We start from the raw sequence: 12323 nt of genomic DNA, 5'->3' as shown, positions 1-12323 counted from the left end.
AACCATGTGATCAGCAGAGTGTGGCCTCCTCGCAGAGCCTGGCACCCGTCCCAGCCAGCCGAGGTGCTGAAGGAAGTCCTCTGAAGTAAGTCACTGCGGCGGGGAGTGTCCAGGCCTGTGGCTTTTGATACTCCCTGTTTTGAAAGCCTTACGTGGGCTGTCAGAGCTGCCTTCTTTCCAATATGCAGAAGAAAACTGCTTTCAGATGTTCTTTTATTGTTTTTTTTTTTTTTTTTACAGGACTCTCCTTCCTCCTCTTCTTCCTCCAGTTGGTCCATTTGGTTGAGAGCTTGTAGTGCATTCTTGGGTTGCACAGTGAGTTAAGGAAGACTTCACGCTGTATGTGTGGTTCAGTGCTGGATGAGGGCATCTCTCTTTCTCTCTTGCCTTCTGGTGTCTGTTGAGTAGTCTCTTTCCTGCTTGCCAAAGATAGTGGTTTGGTTCTGAGAAGCAGATATCAAGCTGCAACACAACAGCTCGCAAAAGAAGCGACTGTATCCCAGCCGAGCAGCTTATCTGCAGCTTTGCAGGCCAAAGACTTTTCTTTCAGAGCGGAACTGAAATGTCTTAAAAAATTTGCCATCAAAAAGAAAAAAAAAAAAATATATATGGGGAAAAAAGGGCATATCTGCACTGTCCCCTCAGCCTCAGATCTCCCATCTACATGTTTTGAGGTACAAATAAAACCAACCACGTTCCCCTTCAGCAACTTTATGCCATTTGAGGATTCTGTGTTACCCTTGCTTAGGATCAGCAGTACTTTATTCTTTAAGTAGTGCCCATTACCTTGAGAATAAGAGTCTACTCTGTGTGACATGAAATGGGGTTTCTATGATAGTAGGTTCTTTAAAGTACCTCGCAATCCACTTCAGTCACTCTTTGTCAGACTTTTCAGTCACACTTGTTCTTTGTAGTTTGTTCTCCTGATCATGATCTGTGGAAATGCAAGATCAGTCTCACTTGCAACCATATCACTAAATCACAGCCAAAGGACACATTTCCTTCTTAGCTGCTCCCCTAACTGTACTTCTTCAGGCAATTAATCTCTCTTCATACGCTCCAATTTGCTTTCCATGTTACAGCTCACTTGATGGGTTGGGAAACGATCAATGCCAGATGCGCATTCCTTTCAGGCAGTAAATGTTCCTCCAGCAGTAAGCCATGCACTCCAGCTCCTTGTTTTATTAAAACCACATATGGTTTCCATTTGCCCCTAATTGGTCTCACCTCAACTCTGCCATATTCTCTGAGTGGAACACTTAGACTTATGGCTCCTTTGAATGCTTCCAAAGAGCTCTGAGAAGCCAGAGCCTTGCCTGTCTCGGCTCAGCTTCCTCTTGCCCTTCATATACTGTGTCTAGAAGTACTTGATCTAGATATGAGGACTGAGTTACATCTTACTCCCCAGATCTTATGCAGACCAAAAGAAAATGGAAAAGGTGTTTTGAGTGGAGCATTGCCTGACCAGCTTTGAGTCTCATGCATGTTATTTCTATGCTTTGTTGTAAGTTGGCTCTGGAAAGGTATTTGCATGTTGGTTTTCCTTCCAACACTGCCAACCTTGGCTGAAAGCAGTTCTTTCTTTGGTAGCTGTTGATGACAGAAAATGAGGTAAAGTGCACTCTGCTGAGAGCATCCCTTACAGAGGATGGTAAGGTGCTGCTGTGCTGTGCTCTCTTCATGGGGGGCTCCTTTCATTTCCTCCACTCACAGCACTCTTCCTTCCTTCATTCTGTCACTCAGCTACTGCCTACACTGAGTTAATCTGCCAGTAACTACCTAAATGTTTAGGTGGAAAGAGGACTGGGGAAGAAGAGGAGGAAGAAGCATGCCAAAAAGGAGGCAGCAAAGTGGCTACTTCACAAGAGTGTGTTTGGTTCCTCATTTTATTTTCCCAGAAGATTCTGAAACTGTAGAACACAGTCATTCTGCAGCCTGCAGCAATGCTATTTGCTTACATTTGTAGCAAACCTAGAACTTGGTGTTGACGCAAGCTGTGAGTTTAACTTAGTGATGCATGTAACTTTTATGACCCAACTAGCTATGCTCTGCCTGTTCTAGCTAATTTCTTGGTCCTGCCGGCTTCCCTGACTTCAGTAGGTGTAGCAGCTAGCAAAAACAAGTGGTTTTTTTGTTTTGTTTTGTTTTGTTTTTTTTGTTCCCTCCCCCCAGCTTTGGCTTCTCTGTGTTTATCACAAGGTATTTCCTGAAGCTAGTCTCACTTGGCACGAAACATACCATCTGTGTATAGATCTTAAGGATTCTACTTGGATGGAAATGCATTTTAAATCCCTTCTTTCTTTCTCCTCCTTTCAATCTTTCCTCTGTCCTCTAAACAGACTACTACCTGCGTATGATGGGAAAGCAAAGGAGCTAGCAGGAGCTGGATGTAGTGCTGGGTTGTTGAGAGCTTTCAACAATATCAGATATAGGAACCAGTATGAAAAGTCTAAAATTTAACTTGCAGTTCCTCTTCCTCTCCAATCCTGATGTATTTCAAAGGCAATCCTGCTTAGACTTGCATAGGCTGAGAGGCACAATACAGAGAAGGCATAAAGTGCTTGTTACTGATGCCATGTTAAAAATTATATCCAGTGAACAAACTACAGGATAAATGCCATGTGCAACCCAAGTCCTGCTTGTCTCGTGCAACCTTGCATCTTTAATTTGTGGTCTTGTTGGGAGGATTAGTTTTTTCCCAAGTAGGAAAAGCCCTTCTAGAGCAGCTTATAAGTTTTTGAAGTGATGGGAGGTCTGATGTAATCAGTCTTGCATGAAAGTGCATCACTCTTGTTTTGCAGTGTTAGAAATGAGAAAATTCAATTTGTTTTGCCAACAAGCTCTCAGAGGCTAAGAATTCTGCAAAGTATAAAAGAATATGAAACCTGGTTTCAAGTGTTTAGCAATTGCAATTAAGATCAGTTGGTTCAGCCATAACTTGGGCCTGGGTGAAGCCATTTAGTTGTCCTCTTCTTTTTGGGGTGGCCTTCAAACAGCAACTAAAACCTTTCAACAGGGGAAAGGTTTTTATTTTGATCTGTAGAACAAAGGCCAAAAGTAAATGTCACAGTTCTAGTTTAAAAAAAAAAAAAAAATTGGAGGGAAAGATATCTGGGTGTTTTCCTTCCTGTTTTTGTTTAGATTTTTGTCAGTCAAAATGTTCCAACAAACTTGGCAGCTAATTTGCCAACATAAGCCTGAGTTTCTTTCCACCGTGGTATTATCATCGCAATGGTCTGATAATTGGTGGTGATTGAGGTCAAGGGGGTGTTCCTTCTCTGTCAGTGTTCCTTAGGGCACTATGAAAAGGCAGAAGATTGAGATTTAGCCTGCCAGTTGAGAAGGCTAATTGGGAACTAGTTTAATGGTGAGGGGTATAAGAGGAAGGCAGCCAGCGGAGAACTGCTTACTTTGCTATTTTCTATTTTAATTTTTTGCTTTCTTGATGAGCTTCTCTGGCAATGCTTTCCAGGAGCTCTGCTGGCCTTGGCTTGCTCCAAGGCAAAGCAAAAAAAAACGTTTTCTTTGCTCATGTGGCTTTGGCTGGAGGTCACGGTGGAACAAGGCAAGAGAAAGCTCCTCCACTGTATCATCTTCTCAACCTTGGTCTTTACAAGAAGCCTTCAAATTCAATATGTTTATAATTGTCTTTTGGTTATGTAGAGGATGAGACTTTAATTACAGGCAGACCAGGGATTTGTATCTGATTTTGTCTTTTCATGAACCCCCTGCTGCCATCATTGCCTTCCCCATGGTTCTGCTGTACTGTGAAAGTGGAGAAATGGATGAGATGGTGTTTTCTTGTTCCAGAGGCATCTCCACCCCCTTACTTCTCACACAGGCTTACAGCCACCAGACAATTTAACAGGTTTCCAAGAGGTTGTATACAGCTGGGCCAGACTTCCAGTCCAAAGGACACAGTCCTCTTGTAGTTATGGCCTTCTGTTATTAGGGAAGCCAGGAGTCTTGGTGATAATTACTAACAGATCAGATGGGGGGCTGGAAAAAGGAGCACAACATGTCCCACCTTTAGTGTCAAGGCAGCATTTCCAAGCACACCCTTCTGCTGAGGGGTTGTTTCGCAGCCCAGCTGCTGGGCTAGCTAGTGGCCTCAGAACAGACAGAGGCTTTCTTAGCCTCTGGTCACACTGATGCTCTGCATATATGTTATTTTGCTGCTATTTTGGTGTCTAAGAATGGGCTGAGAGAATTATTTCTCCCCTATGTCTTCATTAGTAAACAACGTGAATCCTCCACATCCTTCATTTGCTTAAATGTAACGAGTGTACAGCTCAGCCAAATTTCTCACTTAAAAATACCCTTCTTGCACACCAGTAAAAGAAATCCTGGAAACAATAATAGAATTGTAGCATGTGTTATTCTCCTGAGACTTTCATAATCATTAGCCACAAGGGAGATGGGTTTGGAGCAAATCCTGGCCTCTGAAAGCAGTGTGCCTCCTCTGAAAGCTGCTGTTTATGGATGACAAGCATGCAGCTTGCGTGGAAGCATCTGGTTCTCATGGTGTGGTTGGACACACAACTGGGAATCGTGGTGTTAGCTCCCACACGTACCGCTGCCCTCTCGTTAATGTGAGATTTGTGATAGTGTCACCATCTAGTGGCTGACCCCCATAAAGGACAGGCTTGAATTAACTAAATATGCCTTTGCTTTTCAGCTGGGGGAAGAAGAGCTCCTACTACATGTGTAGTAGTGCTTTCTGCCAGGATGAAACGGCTTTGTAATTGCATGTCTTTTCAGCACATTGTTTTCTCAGCTTGGGAAGTGCTTCTCTTAGTCTCATGTGTGCCCACTTCTCTCACTCATTGTCTAGTCTTCACACTGTGACCGTGTCTTCTGCTACCCATCATCTTTTAAAATTCTACCAACATTGGACAAGTGGCCCTTTCTCCTCTTTGAATCACTATATGGCAGCCACTCTTATCAAGATTTATATCCCCATTTAATTTAACTTTTCATAATAATTACAAATCACTCGTGAGACCTTGCCAACTGCTCCAGTCCCACAAAGTGACCTGACCCGAAACCCTGAAGTACTGAGAAACATTCATCTGGGCGTATTTTTATAGGCAATACATCAAAGGAATTGTGGTTTAAAAATATGCAGCTATTTTGGTGACCACTTGTGTGGGATAAAATTTCCCATCAGTAACAGCAGGACTTTAACAGAGCTTTGGGGAGAAAGGAGTTCAGGGGAGCACTCACAGCACCTTTTGCCTTTTTCTGATGAAAAAACAGAAGTCCTCATAAGCAGTGGATTTCTCTAGTATAACGGGGACTGAATTTGCAGCATCCACATGCCTGCAGTTCTGCAGCTTGGAGCCCTGTTCTGGGCAGATTTGTGGACTGCTTTCACACGGCTGATGAAGCTGCATGAGTAAGAGCAGCCTCTGAGCAGTCCCATCCATCCAACACTGTTTTTCTCTTACTCAGAGGTGTCTGGTCCTCAAAGGGCAGAAACCGGAGCATTGTTTGCTCCTTGGCTAACAGCTTGATTTCTCCTTTAATATAGGAGAAATGAGATAGGGTGAGTTCCTTGTTGCTTCCAAGCTTTCTGGTAGAGGAAGGAACTTATCCAAAAGGTTACTGTTTGGATAACAAAGACAACTTCTCTGAGATACAGACAGCCTCACCCACTTGCTAAAGGCTTGGAGTGACAGCCCACACTAAGGTTCTTTATGGCTTTCACTAGATGAGTGTGCTGGCATGATTGCTCCTTTCTATTTACTGGAGAGTAATAATCTGAAGAGACGGGGCCGTCTTAACCTAGTCATATATCCTTCCACCTGACTGCAGGGGTAGCAGTGTTGAAACTGGGATGCTGTTATGTGCTAGTGAAGATGCACGTTTTGAACCTTTGGTCTTGTGGTGAAGCTGTTGATTAGTCCGTAAATCAAAGCTGCTTTCTTTCTGAAGTGGCTGTGCTACTTTAACCAGAAAGTTAAAGGGCTGCCAAACTAGCAGTTAAGTACATGAAGAAAACAGATTTTTAGGTATTTTGTCAGCAACTGGGAATGTGCCTGTCATCTTTAATGCTAACCATGTTCTGGCTTGGCAACCTTAGGGTTTTGCAAAATTGCATTTTAATATATTTCTTACCATTGTAAGTTATCTGAATTTAATAATTCTATATTAGGCAAACACTCGTTGTTGTTTTTCATTTTCAGTGTGTTAGACAAGCAACAGATAAAGATAAGACCTTTCATACCCTTTGCTAAGGGCTGTATTACTAATGAAGTACCAAGGGATTCACAGAGCATTAACGAAATTGTGTTCTTTTTAACTGAGTCTTAGGCAGCCTGCTTTCTGCAGTTTCACTTGCAGTGGTGGTTGGGGGAAACAAAGGGAAGTACCTCATTTTTGAAAGCTGTTTGCACTCCTCAAGGACATTCTTCAGTGTAGCTATGAAGTTTTGAAGGGAGGAGTAAATTGAACTCTGAGCTGCTTGTTAAATAGTGGAACCAACAAAATTGTACGAATTCGTGTGCTTTTACTGCCATTGGATAATAGAAGTTTGAAAAAAAGAATCAAGCTTGACACTCAATAAACAGAAGTTTGGTTGGACCTTTGAATCAAAGCCAAAAGCACTGTCTTACTGAATTTAAAGTTTATTTGAGAAATCTGGCTAAGGCACAGAATGTAAATTGGAGTAGAGTGAGCTCGTCTTCATTTCACACCATCCTCATGAACAAGTTCCAGGGCTGATGCATATAACTAGATCTGTCTCTTTAAATCTGTTTTTTTCACATTATTTAGAAAGTACCATTTTAGGTGAGTGAGGACAACCATTTTCCTTCATTAATTTGATTGAGGTAGCAAACAAAACTCAGTGCTTCTCTTCTTACCAATTCTCGAGTTGCTTCTATTGCCATCTGAACCCTGAAATGAGTTAAGAACCAACAAGGTGCTTGTTTTGTATCCTATAAGCCTAGCAAATGGGTCCATGAACTTGGCTTTTATATATGGCTGTAATGCATGTAATAGCTCATTGGGTTTTCCCACTTGCAAAGAGCAACTCCACCTCTTGATCTCCCTTTCATGCCTTCCTACTTCTTAATGAATTGTTTTCTGTGATGCATTAGTATGATCTCTGTGAAAGGAATACCTCTGTCCTGCACAGGGAGTTACGATCAGGACCTTTGTAGGCTGAGAAGATGGGATGTATGTAGTCCATTTTAGTTGCAGGATTTCAGTATTCTGGAAACATTGGGCTGTATTTTCAGCAGGGATATTTTGTTTGCAATCATGTTGTACCAATATAACCTTTGTGCAAAAGTGTCTGGTACCTTCTTCCAGGAAAAAATGAGCTTCTGTTAGTGCTGTGAGCATGTTGCACTATTTGGATTACTCTACTGGAATAATTTTCATGGCCGTCATAGTGAGAAGCACAATGAATGCATAACTTCAGAGGCAGGATTTACATGGGTGTGTTGTAGTTTTGATGTTTCTCTTCATGGAATTTTGAGTTCCCCATTTGTTTGATTTTGTTGGTTTGAGTGGCTTCTGGGTACAGCTTTTCTAACAGTGATTCTTATCAGGACTGGTCTTCTTAAATCTCATTTTTTGCAGCTCCTGTAAAAGTTAAGCCACTTCTGGTGGTTTTATAACAGAATGGGATTGTTCTATGGTAGTGGGTATTAGCTGAATAATTCCTGCCCTGTTACTAAGCTTTGCTTTCCTCCTGATGATCAGGTGATTTCAAAGCAGAGGATATATGAAACAGTAGTTTGTGTGGTATGCCCAAAAAATACAGAAGCAGGAGAGCGCTTCATTAACCTGACTGTAAGCTACCTGCTAGATTTGTTTGACAGACTTCAAAATCCTTAACTGTTCATTTGAGAGAGCTGGTTGTTGGGAGTCTTGTGGTACCTCAAGACTTGCTGTGTAGGAAGTCCCTAGATATGAGACACTGCAGTGTGCTGTACTGGGTTGTTGGGTTACTGGGAAACAGAAGCTGCATGGGGCACCCATCGTGCAATTCTGTATGTTCAGATTCAAGGCATTCAGTATTAATTTCAGCCCACTGGCTTGGTGCAAGCATTTTACCTTGTCTTGGTCCTAGCTATAATCTGTTTTTCAAATTGGAGAGGGATTCCAACACAAATAATGCTTGTTCTTTGTCTTCACACTTAATTGGATTTCCTCTAAATAAATACTTTCTTTGGCATCCCATTTTACATGCCTCTGTTGCATGTGAAATTTTAGAATAAATGAAAAGGAATGTTGGTCTGGAGTTTTGTTTCACAAAACAATTTATCTGAGTGGCTTTTTTGAAGTGGAGGGTCCAGCCTAAACCTTGTGAGGGTTTCTGTATCTAAATTCAAAGTTACTTATCAGTTGCATTTTTCCTTTCTGTTGACAGTGATCCGTGCTAAAGTTGTGGGAAAGAAGCTCATGAAAGATGGACCATTTGGAACAATGAGATACACAGTCAAGCAGATGAAGGTATGTTTACAGACTTTTCACGTGGGTGTTTACATAAAATAATGATTCTAATTAACATGTAACAATGAATGAGATTGAGTATTTAAAGTAGCAGCCCCTCAATTGATAGAAATTTGCCTGAGGCATGGAAAAATATCAGGGAGAGCTCATTTCTGACATGCAGTACTGAATACCTGTATTTCTCCTTTATTGTTAACGTATCTGGTAGTAGAGGATGATAGATACTGGAATCATGTTTGTGTTCAACATAAACAGTGTTAAGACTGTGGAAATGGAAACTTTTTAGTGCAGTGTTTTTTATTAAGCTCAAAATATGGTGCTGGGGGGTCTGCCAGCCTTGGGAATGTGCTCTTCTTGCCTTGCATTCTTTGTGACCACCAGTTCCCATGATGGCATTTTTTTTCCACTTAAGAACCAAGGAATCTCATAGCAAAAGCTCTTATATAAAGCAAAAGCAAACGTTTTAGCTCTCAGGTATCATCAGCTTGGAAGTGCTGTTGACTCTGTAGGTGGAAAGAGGTAGGTCTCCTTCACCAATTGTTTGGTTTCTCTATTTCCTGACTTCAGAGCCCTGATCTCTTTGGTGTAGAAACTGCATTCAACCTGTTGCTTTGAATTTTTTTCTTAAACTGACCCCCATGTTATGTAATGCTAAAAATCAGCTCTGCGTTATTTTTCTTGGCTGTGCTATTCCAGTCATAAGACTGGTTTATGTCTTTAGGGGGAGGAAAAAAAAAAAGGGAAAGGAAAAGCTTGGCAGACACTGAAGAAATCTGAAACATATTAGACAAAGTAAAGGTTCAGAAAAAAACAGTTGCTTGCCTCATAACAGTAACTCTCTTTATAAGGCAGTTTATAGCTAAGCAACAAAACTGGGAGGAGGAGGCTCAAAGCCTGTTGCATAAACTATCGCAAAACTGCACACGTGGCCAAATCTGGTTCTGGCACAGCCTTTCCACTAGAGTGGAATGCCTCTACTTTGCTTAAGAGGACACAAGGTACTGGGCTTACTATTTTCTTTATCTTTAAAATTTCTTGTTAAGATTCAAAAGTGAATATATAAATCTGATTAATTTAGTATCATAAAAGCAACAGATTATGTTGGCAGCAGCAAGACAGTGCTGCCACTGTTTTTTTGACAGCTGTACCTGGACTTACCAGCCTTACAGCACTCTCTGCTGTTCTTTTCCAGCCTTTACTGTCCAGCTTTTACTGTCCAGGTTAACTGGTGTACTTCACTTCACAAAACTGTTGCATTGAGTTCATCAACTGTTCTTTTCCTGATTACATCCTCATCTGTCCAGGGCCCTTAACCTTCTTCTTTCTCAGTTCAGTGCTTTATTTCTAACACATGTCTATGGAGGAGCTGCAGTGGTGATCTAGAATAACAGTAGTCTCAAAGTGAGTTATTACCCTCTTTTTAAAATCAGTATTAAAATTTTAATTATTTAATTATTATTACTGCTCTTCTCCCTGAGCACAGAGATTTCAGATATAAAGTGCTTGCTTTGGAAGTGTGTGAACAAAATAACATTTCTTCTAGACCCAGAAAGAGCCCCTAGTTTTCTTTCCAACTTCACCTAAGGAACAAGGTCAGCACAGTACTCTTCTGTCATCTGAAGATCAGATGACATTCCTGAAGATATCTTGACAGCCAAGCATGCAAATGAGATAAGAGAAATGAATATGGCTCAGGAAATGGATGACAGCCTTCAAGTGCTACACATTTTACTGGGAAATCTGTTGTAAGATGGTGGCGTAGCGCTAACAACTCCACCAGAATTCAGTCCCAGTGGTTGGTGTTCCTCTGTCAGAACAAAGAAGGTGATCCATTTTGTGTAATGGAGTTGACTGTATGAGAGGCACGCTGATGTTCCTGTGAACCTTGAAAATTGTCAGGATGAAACCAGAGCATCCTCCATCTGGTAACAATACAGCCTGCTCTACTGTCAGCCAGTAGGATGCAGTGTCATAAATCTTTGGAACAGCATTAAATAAGTGTTCTTCATCTACCTAGGAGCTTGCAGTGGTGTCAGTGCTGAGAGTAAAAAAAGCTTCTCTGTCTCTATTGACAAAGGTTAGAGCACAAGCAGGCAAGGTGAGCATGCTGAGCAGAGCACCAGCCACTCTAATGTCAACAGACACTGTTGTATCACTATTTAAAACATGGGAGCCTGTCCTGGCTGTTTTTCTTGAATTAAGCCTGCAGCCCAGGACCAGGCGTTTATAGCAGATACTGCAGTAATCCTCATGCCAAGACCAATTGGCAATTTGCAGTAGCAGTCCCACAGCATTTTGTTGAGAAGCTGTATGCCCAGCAAGGACAAGAGTGATTTTAAAGGGAAGACTGTTGGTCAAGCTGCCTGTATTGCCACATTATGCCCTGCTGCACTAATGATGGGCTGGTGAGATGTTGCATTGCACAGTCCTTTGGCAGGAAGGAACCCGAAGCAGTCAAAGTGCTCAGTAAAACTGGAATGTCCCAAGGACACACTTCTTGATAAACAAACAAAGTAAGTGACTTCTCTGAAACTCTGCTGTCTTTCTGCTGAGTTTAGAGGATTCAGTTTGAAGAATTTAGCTCCATGTGATGGGGACATGAGAATGATGCAGCAAATCTCTCTTGCTCGTCCCAATGAAAACTGTCCTTCTGAAAAGAAAATGAAGGCAGCCTATGGCTCTGAACAGCTGCATGGGAGCAATTCTGAAGATTAAACTAACATGTCAGTGTTTTGGGTTTTTTTTGGCCACCTATAAACCTGCCTGCACCTGCAGATGAAAAATAAACAAGCCTTTTAAGCCTAGTTGTGTGCACTGAATTGCCTGTGAAAAGCACTGAATGCCTTAAAAGGAAACCAACTATATTTCTTCCACGGCTTTCTAGAGTTTGCTGTGACTGATTCTTATTCTTGCTAACACTGCTAAACTCATTGCTGAATTTCATAATTAAATCAGATTGGGGCCCAGACAGGAGCACAGGGTCAGCCTTCAGGCACAAAACAGTGCCAGGCTTCCTAGTGTTCAGACTTGTTGTCTGAAAAGACCTTTTGCTTTTTCTAGCACTCCCTACTTTCATTGCTTTCTCAAGTAATGTAAGAATATTTCAAGATCACGTATCAGAACTCTGTACAGGACTGATCTAACCCCTGCATGCTCTGTGCTGCTGCAGTACATTCTAAGCATGGTCCCAGAGCTATTTCAGGAAACAGCAAAGGAAACAAGGAGACAGGATACTTCTTCTCCATATGCACACACAGTGCTGGTTGACCATGGCAGCACTCAGTACAAGCTGCCAAAAGCAAGAAGGCTTTCTTTGATTTGTTGCTTATCTGTAAAGTGAGCCGAAGGGGATGAAGTGCGATAGTCACAAGAGGGAAGAAGTGGGGTGGGATTAATTTAGTTTAATTTTAGATGCACTAAAATGAAATGTTGAGTCTTCCCTGTTCTCATGGTTGTCAATGGAGAGAGATAGGAACCACTAAAGTGTAATTTAGCCCATCAGTTGTAGACAACTATTTTAGGATGGGCTGAGTTGTTCTGGAGTTGCCTTTCATAGAATCATTAAGGTTGGAAAAAACCTCTAAGGTTGCCTAGTCCAACCATCAACCCATCCCCCACCATACCCAATAACCATGTCACTCCGTGTCACATCCACACGGCTCTGGAACGCATCTAGGGATGGTGATTCCACCACTTTCCTGGGCACCTCCTTGGCATATGACTAGAGAGGGTGTTTAATTCCTGTGAAGCACCTACATTTTAGGCAGCTGACTTTCGGCAAGATGACTCCAAGCTGTGGCATCTAGTATAACCTCACATGGGAGGAATGGAGGAGAGCCATCACATCACAGGCAGAA

General features: G+C 41.9%; 2 protein-coding genes across 3 annotated transcripts in view; one reads left to right on the top strand and one right to left on the bottom strand.

Moving 5' to 3' along the window:
* SYN3 (synapsin III) overlaps positions 1–12323 on the bottom strand; it is a 201385-nt gene that overhangs the window by 112852 nt on the left and 76210 nt on the right. The gene's annotated exons all lie outside the window — the stretch shown is intronic.
* Positions 1–12323, top strand: part of TIMP3 (TIMP metallopeptidase inhibitor 3) — an 89976-nt gene that overhangs the window by 71800 nt on the left and 5853 nt on the right. For both annotated transcript variants that reach the window (XM_048933493.1, XM_048933483.1), the window contains one exon: positions 8384–8466. In XM_048933493.1, coding sequence (XP_048789450.1) covers positions 8384–8466 — 83 coding nt within the window. The remainder of the gene's footprint in view (positions 1–8383; positions 8467–12323) is intronic.

The sequence above is a fragment of the Lagopus muta genome, chromosome 1, assembly GCF_023343835.1.
Source record: "Lagopus muta isolate bLagMut1 chromosome 1, bLagMut1 primary, whole genome shotgun sequence".
NCBI lineage: Eukaryota > Metazoa > Chordata > Aves > Galliformes > Phasianidae > Lagopus > Lagopus muta.
Note: the sequence above shows the minus strand (reverse complement) of the source record. Positions and strands in the feature narration are given on the sequence as shown.